At 46.4% G+C, this 18,193-nt stretch overlaps 1 protein-coding gene across 1 annotated transcript in view; it reads right to left on the bottom strand.

Moving 5' to 3' along the window:
- Positions 1 to 18,193, bottom strand: part of LOC311110132 (echinoderm microtubule-associated protein-like 4) — a 115,752-nt gene that overhangs the window by 11,182 nt on the left and 86,377 nt on the right. The window contains exons 8-22 of the mRNA XM_084152975.1: positions 18,071 to 18,193; positions 17,606 to 17,755; positions 16,794 to 16,863; positions 15,711 to 15,821; positions 14,793 to 14,888; positions 14,532 to 14,666; positions 13,172 to 13,307; positions 11,439 to 11,590; positions 11,152 to 11,277; positions 10,291 to 10,422; positions 9,991 to 10,058; positions 9,761 to 9,849; positions 9,524 to 9,621; positions 892 to 979; positions 536 to 634 (exon numbers count right to left, since the gene is read on the bottom strand). The exon at positions 18,071 to 18,193 is cut by the window's right edge and continues 1 nt beyond it. Coding sequence (XP_084009101.1) covers positions 536 to 634; positions 892 to 979; positions 9,524 to 9,621; positions 9,761 to 9,849; positions 9,991 to 10,058; positions 10,291 to 10,422; positions 11,152 to 11,277; positions 11,439 to 11,590; positions 13,172 to 13,307; positions 14,532 to 14,666; positions 14,793 to 14,888; positions 15,711 to 15,821; positions 16,794 to 16,863; positions 17,606 to 17,755; positions 18,071 to 18,193 — 1,673 coding nt within the window. The remainder of the gene's footprint in view (positions 1 to 535; positions 635 to 891; positions 980 to 9,523; positions 9,622 to 9,760; positions 9,850 to 9,990; positions 10,059 to 10,290; positions 10,423 to 11,151; positions 11,278 to 11,438; positions 11,591 to 13,171; positions 13,308 to 14,531; positions 14,667 to 14,792; positions 14,889 to 15,710; positions 15,822 to 16,793; positions 16,864 to 17,605; positions 17,756 to 18,070) is intronic.

The following is an 18,193-nucleotide window of genomic DNA, read 5'->3' as shown; positions in this document are numbered from 1 at the left end:
GAAAGAGAGAGAGATACCACATAACACAACATACTGCAGTGGGACAAAACCAGTAGTGAAAGCACAGCAGGGACAATTCTGGTAGCGGAGAGTTGGAATGGAAGGACATTAAATTGCTGTTATTCAAATTAGAGCTCTTGATTTCCTTTCACTGTTACAAACTTGTGTATGACATCTAAAAAACTGAATAAGAAAGAGAGTAGAGAAAGAGAAAGAGAGGATGAACGAAGGAGGGGAGAAACACAAGGGGCAAAAGGCAGAACGTCTGTAAGAGTGCGTGTGATAAGTTGCTGATGTGCAAACTCCCAAACCACACTCTCTGTTTAGTAATAGGACTCATAGAAACATAAATTGCAGCCACACACCCATAGAAGTTTATACACCCACATCAGTAAAAATAAAACGCACAGAAACACAGAAACAGATCCAGCATAGCACAGCCAAGAACAGTGCCAAAGTGTTTTAGGATGAATCACGCCAACAAGAAAAGCAAAACCAATCCCACCATATCCCTATATATAACCCAGGTACTCACCGAAGACATGGTAACCCAGCACACAGGTGTAGGTGGCCCAGTCAATGTCCTTGCACTCAGAGCGGTTACGGATGTACTTGCAGCCGTTTGGAATGTCCCCTGCAAAGAGGATAGAACCAAGTCAGGGCATAGCTTAAGGGGATACTTCACAATAGAAGTGTAATGCAAAAGGTATGACTTTCATGAGCTATACTGTAAGTTGGTTTAGCACAATTACTTAAAAAAGTTAATAAAAACATACTCTGATTGCTAAATATTGCTTCATGGATCAGTAACATAGCATGAGGTTAAATCAATTAAGCTGTTGCTGTAGTCTCACTTAAGCATGACAATCATTCGTAGGTGTGTTTACTCACAGTAGAGGATCTCGTAGTCTCCTGAGTTGGACATGATGAACTTGTTGTCAGGGGACCAGTCAAGATGTGTGATGTAGCTGGAATGTCCCTGTTAACCACATAGAATGAGAAGGCTTGGTAAATGATTTAGAGAGCTGAAACAGTTAATGGTATATATATATATATATATATTATTTTTTTATTATTATATTTTTTTTGGGGGGGGTATTTTCCCCCCAATTTCGTAATATCCAATTGTGATCCAATTACGACCTTGTCTCATCGCTGCAACTCCCCAACAAGCTCGGGAGAGGCGAAGGTCGAGTCATGCGTCCTCAGAAACATGACACGCTTAACCACACTTCTTAACACCCGCCCGCTTAACCCGGAAGCCAGCCGCACCAATGTGTCGGAGGAAACACTGTTCAACGACCGAAGTCAGCCTGCAGGCGCCTGGCCCGCCACAAGGAGTCGCTAGAGCACGATAAGCCAAGTAAAGCCCCCCCGGCCAAACCTTCCCCTAACCCGGACAACGCTGAGCCAATTGTGCGCCGCCCTAAGGGACTCCCGGTCACGGCCCGTTGTGACACAGCTTGGGATCGAACCCAGGTCTGTAGTGACACCTCAAGCACTGTGATGCAGTGCCTTAGACCACTGCGCCACTCGGGAGGCCGTAGTTAATGGTCTTTTAATGGAGCTAGGGACATGTACAGCATGTATAGTACAGCTAACTTAGTTTTGCACATAATTTCATGTGAGATTTTTGCCTTTATAAAAGTTCACTATCTAGGGAGCGAACTCCACCTTCCACCTCAGCCCATAGGAGGAGACACTGTGTGTGTGTGTGTGTGTGTGTGTGTGTGTGTGTGTGTGTGTGTGTGTGTGTGTGCATGTCTGTCTGTCCTCCCCCTCACTCAGGGTCAGGGAGGGAATCTCTGTTTGCCTATCTTGGCACTGTTTGATTTCCTTCAAGTCTGCAGGCTTCCCTCCAACACAAAGACCCATACACACATGCAATCATACACATACATGCAAACACACAAACTTTTACACACAGGAATGTCATTGACATCCTGCCAAGCTAGACACTCCGCAGCTGCTGACCTCACTTTCTCACGCAAACACATACAAATCTGAATCCCATACTGAATGAAACACACGCACGCACAAACGCGCACACACACAAAGTTGATGTATTTCTCTGTTTATACATTTCCCTATTTATACGCACAACCCTGTAGTTCTTTCTATGAACAACAGGACATCCATATTTGTGTGTCCCTAAAAATTCCAATAAATAACATAGTTATACACTGAGTGTACAAAACATTAGGACTGACCATGTGAATCCAGGTGAAAGCTTTGATCCCTTATTGATGTCACTTGTTAAATCCACTTCAAATCAGTGTAGATGAAAGCGAGGAGACAGATTAAATAAAGATTTTTAAGCCTTGAGACAGGTGAGTAGTCATGCTGTACTTCGCTCCGCAGGTAATATGACACATTACAATGGAACGATTTGATTAGTGTAATGTTGGCTAGCTACATAGTTGTATTTGTATCAAAGATAAAGGTGTAGTATAGAGTAACTATCGAGGTTAGCTAGCCAGCTACATTCGTTCGCAGTGACGCCGTTTTTCAAACAAAGTCAACACCGCAGCCATTGCTAGCTAGCCAACACTACCAGCTACTAGCTAGCAGTACTGTAGTAACTAAATACAATATCCTTTTAGCCAGCTACATTCGTTCGCAGCGACGCCGTTTTTCAAACAAAGTCATCACCGCAGCCATTGCTAGCTAGCCAACGCTACCAGCTAGCAGTACTATAGCAACTAAATACAATTTAATTTTAGCCAGCTACATTCGTTCGCAGCGACGCCGTTTTTCAAACAAAGTCAACACAGCAGCCATTGCTAGCTAGCCAACACTACCAGCTAGCAGTACTATATCTTTGTGCTAGCTAGCCAACGTTTATTTATTGCTGCGTTATGAAAGGAACTAGACACGGACACGAATTATCTGTTTAGTGTGTTAACACACTATTGGTAGTTTGTTGTAACCAAGTATTGGTGCTAAACCGTGTGTTATTGGATGCTAGCATGCTAGTTAGCTATGGCGTCATAGTTAGCTAGCTGAATAAAGTAAGTTGAGTCTACTCCTTGAAACATTGAACCGCTGTAGTTTGCAACTATTCTAATTTCTAAAGTGGAAGTTGGGAGAGTTTTATTCGGGTGTTTCAGTGAAACAATCATAGTTTCTGAGGTGGAAGTTGGGAGAGTTATATTTGGGAGTTGTGGTGAGGGAGGCCCTGCTCTCTCCTTTCCCAGATGTTTAGTTCATTTCATTCCGATCTCCTCTGCATTATTGTAGCCATTTGCTACAGCCTGTCAACTATGCCTCTGCCTATCCCTGTTCTCTCCTCTCCGCACAGGCTACACAAACGCCTCACACCGCGTGGCTGCTGCCTCTCTAACCTGGTGGTCCCTGCACGCACCACACACCTGGAGTTCCAGGTCTCAGGCAGCCTCTGGAACTGCCGTTCTGCTGCCAACAAGGCTGACTTCATCCCAGCCTATGCTACCCTCCAGTCCCTCGACTTCCTGGCGCTGACGGAAACATGGATTACCACTGAAAACACTGCTACTCCTACTGCTCTCTCCTCGTCTGACCATGTGTTCTCGCATACCCCGAGAGCATCTGGTCAGAGGGGTGGTGGCACAGGAATCCTCATCTCTCCCAAGTGGACATTCTCAATTTTTCCCCTAACCCATCTGTCTATCTCCTCATTTGAATTCCATGCTGTCACAGTCACTAGCCCATTTAAGCTTAATATCCTTGTCATCTATCACCCTCCAGGTTCCCTTGGAGAGTTCATCAATGAGCTTGACGCCTTGATAAGTTCCTTTCCTGAGGATGGCTCACCCCTCACAGTTTTGGGGGATTTCAACCTCCCTACGTCTACATTTGACTCATTTCTCTCTGCCTCCTTCTTTCCACTCCTCTCCTCTTTTGACCTCACCCTCTCACCGTCCCCCCCTACTCACAAGGCAGGCAATACGCTTGACCTCATCTTTACTAGATGCTGCTCTTCTACTAATCTCACTGCAACTCCCCTCCATGTCTCCGACCACTACTTTGTATCCTTTTCTCTCTCGCTCTCCTCCAACACTACTCACTCTGCCCCTACACAGATGGTAATGCACCACCGCAACCGTCAATCTCTCTCCCACTACTCTCTCCTCTTCCATCCTATCATCTCTTCCCTCTGCTCAATCCTTCTCCCTCCAATCTCCTGATTCTGCCTCCTCAACCCTCCTCTCCTCCCTTTCTGCATCCTTTGACTCTCTGTGTCCCCTATCCTCCCGGCCGGCTCGGTCCTCCCCTCCAGCTCCGTGGCTTGATGACTCATTGCGAGCTCACAGAACAGAGCTCCGGGCAGCTGAGCGGAAATGGAAGAAAACTAGACTCCCTGCGGACCTGGCATCTTTTCACTCCCTCCTCTCTACATTCTCTTCATCTGTTTCTGCTGCTAAGGCCACTTTCTACCACTCTAAATTCCAAGCATCTGCCTCTAACCCTAGGAAGCTCTTTGCCACATTCTCCTCTCTGCTGAATCCTCCTCCCTCTCTGTGGATGACTTCGTCAACCACTTTGAAAAGAAGGTTGACGACATCCGATCCTCGTTTGTTAAGTCTAATGACACTGCTGGTCCTGCTCACACTGCCCTACCCTATGCTTTGACTTCTTTCTCCCCTCTCTCTCCAGATAAAATCTCGCGACTTGTGACTGCAGGCCGCCCAACAACGTGCCCGCTTGACCCCATCCCCTCCTCTCTTCTCCAGACCATCTCCGGTGACCTTCTCCCCTACCTCACCTCGCTGATCAACTCATCCTTGACCGCTGGCTATGTCCCTTCCGTCTTCAAGAGAGCGAGAGTTGCACCCCTTCTCAAAAAACCAACACTTGATCCCTCTGATGTCAACAACTACAGACCAGTATCCCTTCTTTCTTTTCTTTCCAAAACTATTGAGCGTGCCGTCTTTAGCCAACTCTCTTGCTATCTCTCTCAGAATGACCTTCTTGACCCAAACCAGTCAGGTTTCAGGACTGGTCATTCAACTGAGACTGCTCTTCTCTGTGTCACGGAGGCTCTCCGCACTGCTAAAGCTAACTCTCTCTCCTCTGCTCTTGTCCTTCTAGACCTGTCTGCTGCCTTTGATACTGTGAACCATCAGATCCTCCTCTCCACCCTCTCCGAGCTGGGCATCTCCGGCGCGGCTCACTCTTGGATTGCGTCCTACCTGACCGGTCGCTCCTACCAAGTGGCGTGGCGAGAAGCTGTCTCCGCACCACGTGCTCTCACCACTGGTGTCCCCCAGGGCTCAGTTCTAGGCCCTCTCCTATTCTCGCTATACACCAAGTCACTTGTCTCTGTCATATCCTCACATGGCCTCTCCTATCATTGCTACGCTGACGATACACAACTAATCTTCTCCTTTCCCCCTTCTGATAACCAGGTGGCGAATCGCATCTCTGCATGTCTGGCAGACATATCAGTATGGATGACGGATCACCACCTCAAGCTGAACCTTGGCAAGACGGAGCTGCTCTTCCTCCCGGGGAAGGACTGCCCGTTCCATGATCTCGCCATCACGGTTGACAACTCCGTTGTGTCCTCCTCCCAGAGTGCGAAGAGCCTTGGCGTGACCCTGGACAACACCCTGTCGTTCTCCGCTAACATCAAGGCGGTGACCCGATCCTGCAGGTTCATGCTCTACAACATTCGGAGAGTACGACCCTGCCTTACACAGGAAGCGGCACAGGTCCTAATCCAGGCACTTGTCATCTCCCGTCTGGATTACTGCAACTCGCTGTTGGCTGGGCTCCCTGCCTGTGCCATTAAACCCCTACAACTCATCCAGAATGCCGCTGCCCGTCTGGTGTTCAACCTTCCCAAGTTCTCTCACGTCACCCCGCTCCTCCGCACACCCCACTGGCTTCCAGTTGAAGCTCGCATCTGTTACAAGACCATGGTGCTTGCCTATGGAGCTGTGAGGGGAACGGCACCTCCGTACCTTCAGGCTCTGATCAGTCCCTACACCCAAACGAGGGCATTGCGTTCATCCACCTCTGGCCTGCTGGCTCCCCTTCCTCTGCGGAAGCATAGTTCCCGCTCAGCCCAGTCAAAACTGTTCGCTGCTCTGGCACCCCAATGGTGGAACAAGCTCCCTCACGACGCCAGGACAGCGGAGTCACTCACCACCTTCCGGAGACATTTGAAACCCCACCTCTTTAAGGAATACCTGGGATAGGATAAAGTAATCCTTCTACCCCCCCCCCCTAAAAATAAATAAATACGAAAAATAAATAAATAAATAAATTATATAAAAAAAGAAAAAAAATATTGTAAAGTGGTTATCCCACTGGCTATAGGGTGAATGCACCAATTTGTAAGTCGCTCTGGATAAGAGCGTCTGCTAAATGACGTAAATGTAATGTAAAATGTAAATGTAAATGTGTATGTGTGCCATTCAGAGGGTGAATGGGCAAGGCAAAATATTTAAGTGCCTTTGAACGGGGTATGGTAGTAGGTACCAGGCGCACCGGTTTGTGTCAAGAACTGCAACGCTGCTGAGTTTTTCACGCCCCTGAAGAAGGCACAGTGATGTCACAACGTTGGTGTTTTTTTAGCCAAAAAATTACTGGGAGGATATACATATGGAGTGTGCGACTCTCTTTGTTTTTATAGCTTACAGTTTTATTCACCATTATTCAGCACCTCTACACTAAATAATTTTCTCTGGGTGTGTGGCAGCTCATGTTTTTTATTAGGGTTTTTCACGCTCAACAATTTGCCGTGTGTATCAAGAATGGTCCACCACCCAAAGGGCATCCAGCCAACTTGACACAACTGTGAGAAGCATTGGAGTAAACAGTATCCTTGTGGAACGTTTTTGACACCTTGTAGAGTCCATGCCCGATGAATTGAGGCTGTTTTGAAGGCAAAAATATTAGGAAGGTGTTCTTAATGTTTTGTACACTCAGTGTGTCTCGCTGCTTTGCAGTGGAGCTGTGCTCACAGACAGGGGCCCAGTCGTCTGCCAACGCCTATAAAACCTCAAACCAACCTTCCCACAATGTCTTTCTTCCCTCTGGAGCACTGGGTCTTTTAACATTACCAACACGTCAAATGAGAACATTGCTTTAATACTCTCTCATGCAATCCCAAGCTTATTTTTCAGCAATCTAAAACGTGACTGCAATGCACCTAGTCTGTGATCAGGTATTAAACTACCCAACACAAAGCACTGCTGTGGCTGCAAGGCTATGTACGGTAGGTTGCCTGGGGGGTTAACCTTGGACCAAGACCCTAGTGGTCAAGCAGCAGAAGCAATGACCGTGACCACAACCTGAGCAGTATGGTCCTGACCATTGGCATCCATCACACAGATGACCATGAACCCACAGGGATGGAGGGAAGAGAGAGAGAGAAAAAAGACAACGGGTGCGATGAAAAGAGAGACTACATGAACAAGAGGGAGAAGAGTGAAACAAGGGAGAAAGAGAGAGAGAGAGGCAGGACCGATGAGTGCGAAACAGAGCGACATACATATAGAGTGAGAAAGAGTAAGAACGGGATATAAAAGAGAAAGAGAAAGAGAGAGAGACCGCAGACTGAGCAGCAGCCAAGCGGAGGCCAGAGAAGGTTTAAAACAGTGGAGTGATTCACACTGGCCCTGTGGGGTCCAGACCACAACCTAGTGTACTGGTCATGCTCTGTATACCTTCACCTCTACCCTGCTGGATTTATATCCATCACTATACAGTAAGGGAAAAAAGTATTTGATCCCCTGCTGATTTTGTACGTTTGCCCACTGACAAAGAAATGATCAGTCTATAATTTTAATGGTAGGTTTATTTGAACAGTGAGAGACAGAATAACAACAAAAAAATCCAGAAAAACGCATGTCAAAAATGCTATAAATTGATTTGCATTTTAATGAGGGAAATAAGTATTTGAACCCTCTGCAAAACATGACTTAGTACTTGGTGGCAAAACCCTTTTTGGCAATCACAGAGGTCAGACATTTCTTGTAGTTGGCCACCAGGTTTGCACACATCTCAGGAGGGATTTTGTCCCACTCCTCTTTGCAGATCTTCTCCAAGTCATTAAGGTTTCGAGCCTGGCGTTTGGCAACTCAAACCTTCAGCTCCCTCCACAGATTTTCTATGGGATTAAGGTCTGGAGACTGGCTAGGCCACTCCAGGACCTTAATGTGCTCCTTCTTGAGCCACTCCTTTGTTGCCTTGGCCGTGTGTTTTGGGTCATTGTCATGCTGGAATACCCATCCATGACCCATTTTCAATGCCCTGGCTGAGGGAAGGAGGTTCTCACCCAAGATTTGACGGTACATGGCCCCGTCCATCGTCCCTTTGATGCGGTGAAGTTGTCCTGGCCCCTTAGCAGAAAAACACCCCCAAAGCATAATGTTTCCACCTCCATGTTTGATGGTGGGGATGGTGTTCTTGGGGTCATAGGCAGCATTTCTCCTCCTCCAAACACGGTGAGTTGAGTTGATGCCAAAGAGCTCGATTTTGGTCCCATCTGACCACAACACTTTCACCCAGTTCTCCTCTGAATCATTCAGATGTTCATTGGCAAACTTCAGATGGGCCTGTATATGTGCTTTCTTGAGCAGGGGGACCTTGCGGGCTCTGCAGGATTTCAGTCATTCACGGCGTAGTGTGTTACCAATTGTTTTCTTGGTGACTATGGTCCCAGCTGCCTCTCGCAGGATCTTTTTGTTGTTATTCTGTCTCTCACTGTTCAAATAAACCTACCATTAAAATTATAGACTGATCATTTCTTTGTCAGTGGGCAAATGTACAAAACCAGCAGGGAATCAAATACTTTTTTCCCCTCACTGTACATATCTACAGGTAACTGCCAAAATAAAGGAAACACCAACATAAAGCGTCTTAATAGGGTGTTGGGCCAATACGAGCCAGAAAAGCGTCAATGCACCTTGGCATACATTCTACAACTGTCTGGAACTCTATTGGAGGGATGAGACACCATTCTTCCATGAGAAATTCTATCATTTTGTGTTTTGTTGATTTGTGTCTCAGGCGCCACTACAGAATCTCCCATAAGTGTTTAATTGGGTTGAGATCTGGTGACAGAGACGGTCATGGCATATGGTTTACATCGTTTTCATGCTCAACAAACCACTCAGTGAACACTCGTGCCCTGTGGATGGGGGGGGGGATTGTCATCCTATGGGGGCATTGCCGTGGTAGCTAAAATAATGGCATGACCCTAAGCATGATGGGATGTTAATTGCTTAATTAACTCAGGAACCACACCTGTGTGGAAGCACCTGTTTTCAATATACTTTGTATCCCTCATTTACTCAAGTGTTTCCATTATTTTGGCAGTTACATAACAATCCCCATCCGGACTCTTGACTCTCTCTCTCTCTCTGACTCTTTCTGACTCTCTCTGACTCTGACCTGTTGCTTCTCCTGTGATTACCATACTGTGAAAGCACTGATCCTATCCATCTCTCCAGCTGCAGGGAGACAGAACTCCCTAGGGCCCCACACACACTAATCACTCCAAACACACACAAACAAATTATGATGTACTCACAATGCACTTCCCGTATCTGGTGTACTTGCGGCCTTTCTCCGACACAGTGTAGAGGTAAATGAAGTTGTCATGTGATCCCACTGCCAGCAGGGTGCCATCTGGGGAGGGATGGAACAGGATTGTGGGTAAATTATCCACCATGTTTTATTATCCTCCCTAACCGTGTATTGGTTTAACAATTCTTCCATCAAATCCAAGTCTACGGTTAGGATAGGATGTAAGACCAGCTTCACCCACCTACAGAGAAGCGCATGACTGACAGCTGCTCGTTGCCGTCTGTATGAATGGCCACCAGGTCTCTGGTCTCTGCATCCAGAGCGTACCACCTGGGACACAGGGGGAGGGAAGAGAACATCACAGAGGATTTATAAGAATGGACTATTCCCATACAGGCGTAAGCGATAAGAGATGGGATTAATAGCCACTGCTGCGCTTCAGAGTTAGAGATAGGGTTAAGCTGAACTTACTTTCCTGAGTGAGTACCGATGGCCACAACAGCACCACTGGGGTGGAAGTCTGCACAGTGGCCATGCTCCTGAGAGAAATAAACAGCAAGAGGGAAGGGAGAGATGCAATTCAAACATACAAGTATTTTGTGTAAGGCCTGAATCCTAACTTGAGATGTGTTTGCATGCCTTGATCTCAATGGAAAACTTGCATCAACATTTCAATTACGTCTGTGAATAAAATCTAAAAGGGCAGTGAATGAGCATGTATTCTTAATCTGCAGTATAGAATAGTTCCGAAAGGGAGTTATTAGTTCTTACATCCAGCAGCCTGGTCCATTCCAGGCAGTGGTCCACAGAGTTCCACAGGCACACCTGCCTGTCCTGGGCACAGGTGAGGAACAGGTCCTTGAAGGGGTGAGAGGCCAGCCCCCACAGCTCGTCTGTGTGACCCTGGGGTGATAGGTCAGAGGTTAGAAAATAATGCTGATGTGATGTGGATATGTAGTCATTTTGTCCAAAGTGACTACATACTGAGTAGTTAACATGACTTGCCGAGTAGTTAACACATATTCTGTCTATTCTGTATGTTGCCCATGTTACTGTATGTGAGAATCAAAATCCACAACTCTGGTTTTGCTATGCAAGTACCATGTTCCAACCAACTAAGCCATTGGAAACACACCACCAAAAGCTCTGATGACCTCCTTCACACGGGTGTATTGTGCCTCAAAGAGGGGCAGACGAGGGGAGAAGGGGGTGGGCTCAGTTGGGCGCCCTTAAAAGCGGGGATAAGTACCTCTGCCAGCCTGTTTATACAGAGTTCAAATCACTGGAAAATGAATGCCAAGTTTTACAACGCAGCTCTCTGGAAAATAGCAGCGTCTCGATCGCTCTGCTCTCCCTCACAGAGAAGAAACGATTGGGAAAGCAGCTAGTGAGGAGGCTGACACTGGCATCCCTACAACAGAGCTTCCATAGCAGGGCCCTGCAGTCCTCAGATGGCTTTAGCTCTCACAGCCTGGATATGTAGTGCTGGCAGTCAGCTATTCAGCAGTGCGAGAGAGAGGGAGAGAGAGAGAGAGGGGAGAGAGAGAGAGAGAGAGAGAGAGAGAGAGAGAGAGAGAGAGAGAGAGAGAGAGAGAGACAGACAAAGGAGAGAGAAATATAAACTTCTCTCACCTGCACTTCCACCTGGAAGCCGTCATTAAACGTCCCTCTCAGGATGAAGTTACGTGAAGTGCCCACCAAAAGCTGCTCGCCCTTGCCCTCAGCCACAGCACGAATGGTTCCATATTGATCAGGGACCTGCAGTGGAACAGATACATTGAGTTGTACAGAAAAATACCTCCCAAACAGATGATAGGTTTATCATCATATTGAACATGTATATTTATATGTTTGTGCATAAACCATGGTGCATTGGTGTAGACGTGTCTGCGTTGTATTCTGTATGGCTGTGACTGCACCTCTATGTCCCTCTCTTGGTTGAGGTCGTGGTCCCACAGGATGATCTTGTGGTCCTTGCCCCCTCCGGTCAGCAGGGTCCCATTCCTCATCTGACACAGAGTGAACACACTGCCGTCATGGGCCTTGATCTGACGACTGATCTGGTACGCACCTACAGGGGGGAGGGGAAGAGAGAGAGAGAGAGAGAGAGAGAGAGAGAGAGAGAGAGAGAGAGAGAGAGAGAGAGAGAGAGAGAGAGAGAGAGAGAGAGAGAGAGAGAGAGAGAATGAGAGAGAGCGAGAGAATGAGAGAGAGCGAGAGAGCGAGAGAGCGAGAGAGAGAGAGAGAGAGAGAGAGAGAGAGAGAGAGAGAAGAGAGAAGGAAGGAAAATTGGCCAGAAGGAAAGAGGAGGGAGAGGAATGAGAGGCTGTAAAACAGCTCACAGCAGAGATTTCTGGGAATAGGATACCACAAATACTTGACATTCGCTAATGTGGTTTATATGCCACGCTACAGGCCAGCTCTTGTTGTTTTCTCAGGGGAGCATTTGAAGGGGGAAGTGAGTGAGAGTATATGTGTGTCTGTGTGAGTCTGTGTGTGTGTGGTTAAGAAGATAGCTGTGGAAGGCATGTTTGAATGAGTGTGAGCGTCTGTGCGTGTGTCTAGGGTTGATGTGTCTGCATTCTCCACATTCTGATTATCACTCCTCCTGTTATAATACTACATGTCTCTGCTGATAACACACAGATACACAGCACGGCAGGCCCATTCCTCAAGGCTAGTTAGACTAAACCTGAGGCAGTGGAATTCTTAATGGGGGTAATATTGTATCGCTTCTGCTCCCCACATTGGCATGACCTTCATCCCTGCAGAGCTCAGACAGACCCACACACGCACTCAAGAAGACACAAGCATTCACACACGCACGATCAAGCATGTGCACACACACACAAACTGTACACACACACACACACACACATCACAGGAGAACGGCTCATAGTAATGGCCGGAACGGAGCAAATGGAATGGCATCAAACACATGGATGTATTTGATACCATTCCACCTATTCCGCTCCATTACCACGAGCCTGTTCTCTCCCAATTAAGGTGCCACCAAGTTCCTGTGACACACATGCATTCCCACCATCTAACCACCGGGTGGCGCCGTGGGCCATCCTAGCCCACCCCAGTAGAGCTAGTAGAGCAGAGCAGATCGAAGCAGAGCAGGTAAATAAAGAGAGATTAACAATTTATCCATGGCGCCTGGCCCTAGCTCATCCAGTTCCACTGCATGCCAACCAAAACCATTACTGCTCAAACCCCAACACCCTCCGTCCCCCAGGCACTGGGGCCTGCCAACACTCACACCCACTCTCCTTCTCTCTCCCACACTTTTATTTTTCTTCTGTGTCTCTCCTTCAAGGCTGTTTTCTTTTCTTCGGTCTCAAACCACCTCTTTCAGTTGCTCTCGTCTGTGTCTGAGACTCACTGGGAAAGTTAACTATTTGTATTACTCATGTGGGTATGTATGATATGGTCAGACGGTTTTACCAAAGTGACTACCGGTAAGTTTAAAACAAATATTCAGTAGGCTATACATGGCTTATGAGGGAATCAAACCCACAATCCTGGTGTTTCAAGAACCATGCTCCAACCAACTGTGCCATCAGTACTGTAGCACTATACAGGTGGGTGTAGGGACTGTTTGTGAGGTTTAAAGTACAGTGGAAGGTGTACAATGTGTATAGTGTACCTTTGGGTCCTTTCCCTGGGGCCGGCTCCACTGTGCTCCTGCTCCATATCAATATGATGCCTCCAGAGTCTCCAGTCAAGATGTCCCCGTTGTTGAGGAAGGCCAGACACTGAACAAACTTGGGCTTCTCGTATTTCTGAAACAGGATAGGGAGAGACTGAGAATGAAATGTCTTTGTAATAATTGTCGTCTACGTGTTCAGGCAGACTAGAGAAAAATGTATGGGTAAAGGTATACTATGAAAGGGATACATAATATTCTAACATCACATTATTATTTAAGGCACTTTTGGTGACACATAGGGGTGTGCCGAGTACTCTGACAAAACAAGTATCGTAACGAATATGGAGAATTTTCCGAATATGATTATGATACAATTTTTTGGTAATTATCCATGATCTGAAAAAAGTAATTTCCAGCTCCCAGCACAATAGTGTGCAACTGCAGCCCGCAATTCTGAGCACTCCTGCATGTGGTCATTCCTGCACTGTTTAGCCAGCTAGTCTAAGGAGGACTCGGCAGGCGGACACAGCAGGCTGGAGGCGGGGGTGACACCAGTGCTAGCTAACACATGGTGTCACCCCCGCCTCCAGCCTACCAGTGTGTCCTAGCCTCTTCTTCTTCTGTAGGGTTTATCGGCGGTTGGCATTCAATGTTATAGTGCATTACCACCATCTACTGTACTGGAGCACCCCTGCCTCCTGCCTATGTACTGGAGTCATAGCTTAAAAATTGACCAATAGAAGTATAAAGAGGGGTTCCTGCAGATGCAGGAATACCCACACGCAGGACGCCCTGAGTTGCGGGCTGCAGTTACACCCTTCTCTCCCAGCACGCATCTCTCTGTCACAGTGTGAAGCGCTGTGCGCTCTAAATAAATAAATTGGCTAGTTCGGCTGTCTGTAAAGAAACCGGCAGGGTGTAGGTTGAACCTGCTGCCACGATTGGATTATAACAAGCCCGGCTCCCTCCCCCTCCCTCCCACACGGCTCCATTTTCACTCATCTCATGGCACAACTCCCCTTCTCTCTACAAACATGTTGTGTGAATCAGAATCCGTAATTAGCTAGTCATTGTTGTTCTAGCTATTGATCTAGTTAGTTATATTTTCTGTCGACGTTGCTGAGGCCATATCGTTGATTTTGTGGCATTGTAGTAGCCTACTTTGTCTGTCCGTCAATATTCCATTGCTGACAACGTCTTTGTCGTTATGTTGTTGGCTAAGCCCATATGCTTGCTTGCTATTATTATTTATTCTCGCCCAGGCATGTTTACAGAGCGACAGATCAGTTTGGCTCAAGCAGATCTTTTTAAGTACTTTACACGTTTTTAAGTACTGAACAAGTGAAAAGGTCCTCACCCCGAAGATGCCCTGCTTGCGTGCCAGCGAGGTGCCAGCCCAGGTCCAAAAGAAGATGTGTGACTTGCCACAGGTTACTATGGTGTTGGCATCAGTAGGGTGGAACTCCACCGCAAGCACCACCTCATTTGTAGACTAGAGGAGGTAAAACAAAGATCATATACAGTTAACAATAAAATGTATTTCATAACCAAATCATCAAATGCTTTTACGTATTTTAGGCAGAATTACACAGTACAAAACACCCCAGGTATCTCTGACCTTGATTTCAGCGATTTTGGATTTCTTCTGCCAGTCCCAGACAGTCAACATGTGGTCGTTACAATCATCAATCACTGCCAGGTGTGTACCTGAGTCCTGTAGGAGAAACACAGGGGAAAGTCTTGTCAGTAAAGCTTGTATGAAACACATATCCTATTTTCTGCAATTCACTAAATATGGAATAACATAATAATAATATAATTCCAGTTTATTCACAGCTACACGCTGTATGTTGGTGAGAGGGCATGGAAGTCTAAACATGAATCCACATGTTGCAAAATGGCCATAAAGCAAGCAGGACTAAACAATACTCTTCTAAGTAGTTAGCCATTGAGTAGATTTGGCATAATGATATCAGCAACAGCAGAAGATGATAATAACCTTCATTCAAGCTTTCCTATTATTTGATAGGGCAAATCCACTGCTTAGTTAGACCTTTGATAACATAAGGGGATAATGAATCACTTAGAATGCATGTTTGTGTGGGAGATTAATTGTGTTTGTTTGTATGGAAATGGGTCACGGTGTGTTTGTGTTTGCGTGTGAAGGGAGCCAGACAGTAAAAGCTGTGTTCTGGAATGTGCTAACTGAGGACAGAGAGAGAATAGGAACGGTAAACTACTACTGATTAGAGAGCCTATGAGGTATTCAACACCACAATAACACCAGTCTGACCCACTAGCCTGATCACGAAAGGGCTCAGTCCAGAAACACACAGCACCTAGAACCCCAGAACTGAGTAGAACCTATAATCTAGATCCACTGGCTGTGATGTGAGTGTGTGATCTATCGGATGTGTGTGATATACCCTTCCCAGTCAGAATGGGGTTTCATTTAATGTACTACACCAGTACCCACAATTCTCATAATGACTAACACGTCCTGGATTATACCATTGGAGGTGCTAGGGGTACCCACCGCTTTGGAGAAGGCCAGGGAGCCCACTCCTCTCTCAAAGGTGCCCAGGCCGATGACCTGCAGGGTGGACAGGCTCACCGAGTCCCACACCCTCACGTGGGGCTGCAGCGGCTAGAGGGAGAAGAGGAGACATACACATGATTTAACAAGCTATCACTGTTGCCAAACTCATCAGACACTCTGGCTGCATTTACAGTATACTTTTTTTTACAGCATCTTTTCCCTGTTTCCTTCCCTTCATAATCACTGGTAGATGAGGAGAGGAAAAAACACACATCATTTTTGTAGATAAAAGGACTGGACTGATTTCCACCCAATTGCTTTTCATCTATCATATCCTCTAAGATCAGTGGTCATGAAGGAAAGGGGGAAGGAGGTAAGGAAAGGAAGCCATTTTAAAGACTTGAGAAAGCCTTTAACAGGTAGTCAGTGAGTGAGTTTGTGCAGGATCAGGCTGACTGACAGGTAGGATACTCTTCTACAGAGTCGTTCCAGGAAGGTTAGTGCCAGTTTGGCATGTATAGACAACAGAGAGCTTAAATATAATGAGTTGCATGAGCGCACTGATTACTGGTATGCTTGAGTAAATATGGAGCACCTTTTGTCTGGGTCTGCCTGACAAAGACATGAGTGAGCCTGATTGTGCAACGCAAGCAGAAATACTATACTGTACACAAGAAGAGACATAGTGCAAACAAGGATTATGCTGCTAAACATAACCACAGGTGTCTCTCTGTATTCGGTGGGCTGGAATAAGACTTCATAACTCACTTGGAAAAACCCATGGCGTTACATAGGTGACATTTCAGCCCTGTGACTTGCCCATGTGTGTGTGTGTGTGTGTGTGTGTGTGTGTGTGTGTGTGTGTGTGTGTGTGTGTGTGTGTGTGTGTGTGTGTGTGTGTGAATGATAGGGAAGAAAACAGCATATGTGCTCCTTAATCTGGTTGAACAAACATGAAATGTACATGAATAACGAAATGTCACACATCCGAACATACCATTAAAGGATTTAGCTAGCAGAAGGTGGGGGGTTGAAAGTGAGGGGGTTAGGAATGGGTGAGGAGGTGGGAGTGTGACTCACCCGCCCATCCTTATCCACTCCTGCAATCTGTCCCGTGGCAATGCGGATCTTATCGGGGTGAACAGCAAGGCTAGCAAGATAAACAGAGAGAGAGAGAAAGAGCGAGAGAGACAGAGAAGATATTAGAGAGAGAAATAGAGAAAATCATACAGATAGAATGAGAGACAAAACATGAATAGATGAATGTCAAACCAATACAAAAATTCAAGTTTGGGAAACTACCTCCCTATTGAAAAAACCTACAGTCAGCAACAATCTGTCATAATACGAGGAGTATGTCAGGTGTAAAATGAAGTAAGTTGAGAGGGAGCTGCTTGACTGAGCTGGCCTGTTTGCCTGTCTGATGGGAGGAAGTGAGGCGTTTCGTTTCAAACAAAGGTCTGAGTCAGGGTTCTGCTATCACAGACTAATTTGACTCTCCTACTTCTCTACCACCCGGACAGAAGACATTTATATCTCATTTACATAGTCTGTTTATCTTAAGAGGCCCCTGGGAGGATGGGACCTGGAGACAGTTAAGCTGAACGTGTAAGCTACACAGCGGTTAGTGTAAGAACCATTGTGTCTGTGACAACTCTTTGCTTAATCCGCAATAAAGGTTTTGTATGAAGTGTTTGTACATCATTCAGACCCTGGGAACATACTGTTGTATCTTCTGAATCTAGTGTATCTTATCTACTGTATCCAGAATACACAGCCCATGATGGTGTGTAAGCTACTGTATGAATTCATTACCTGATACTAACCAACCAAGGCTGACCAATACTCCCAGGCTGACAAAAAACATAATGTAGAACAAGATACCAGCTCACCATTTGACACAATCGGTGTGGCCAAGGTAGTGGCGCTGTGTTCTCTCCTCATAGTTGAAGAGCACTACCACGGAGGCTATGAAGTATACACTCTCCCCTGTAGGGAGCAGGTACACGTTGGCTCTGCAGTCTCTCCCCCTGTAGCCATACCTGACATAGGGACTCAAGGAACAACAACACAGAACACATGGGGGGGAACCCATTGAGAGAAACACAAGAGACCTCAAAGGGTGCATCTTAACAGTATAAATTGGCTCATTCTACTAGTCTCCTTTCCTTCATCTGCAACGTGAAAACAACTGGACAGGTGAAAGTGAATACCTATAAGGCCTCCACCATTTTGCTTTGACTTATCTTATGCCGCACATCTTTTGAGCCCAGAGACAGACAACAGAGAGACCAAGGTCAGGGACACACAGAGTAACAGAGCATTTGGGACCAGGCCCTGCTACGAAGAAAGGATACACCCACTCAAGTTTGAGTTTCTCTGGAGGCAGCTCTGTGCGCACGTCATCATAGTTCTCCACATCCGCGGGGATGAACATGGTGATGGGACGACCTCGCATGAACATCTTGATGTAGTCTCCC

This window comes from Coregonus lavaretus (genome assembly GCF_964263955.1).
Source record: "Coregonus lavaretus genome assembly, chromosome: 1".
In the NCBI taxonomy this organism is placed as follows: Eukaryota; Metazoa; Chordata; class Actinopteri; order Salmoniformes; family Salmonidae; genus Coregonus; species Coregonus lavaretus.
This window is presented reverse-complemented; position numbering and strand designations above follow the sequence as displayed.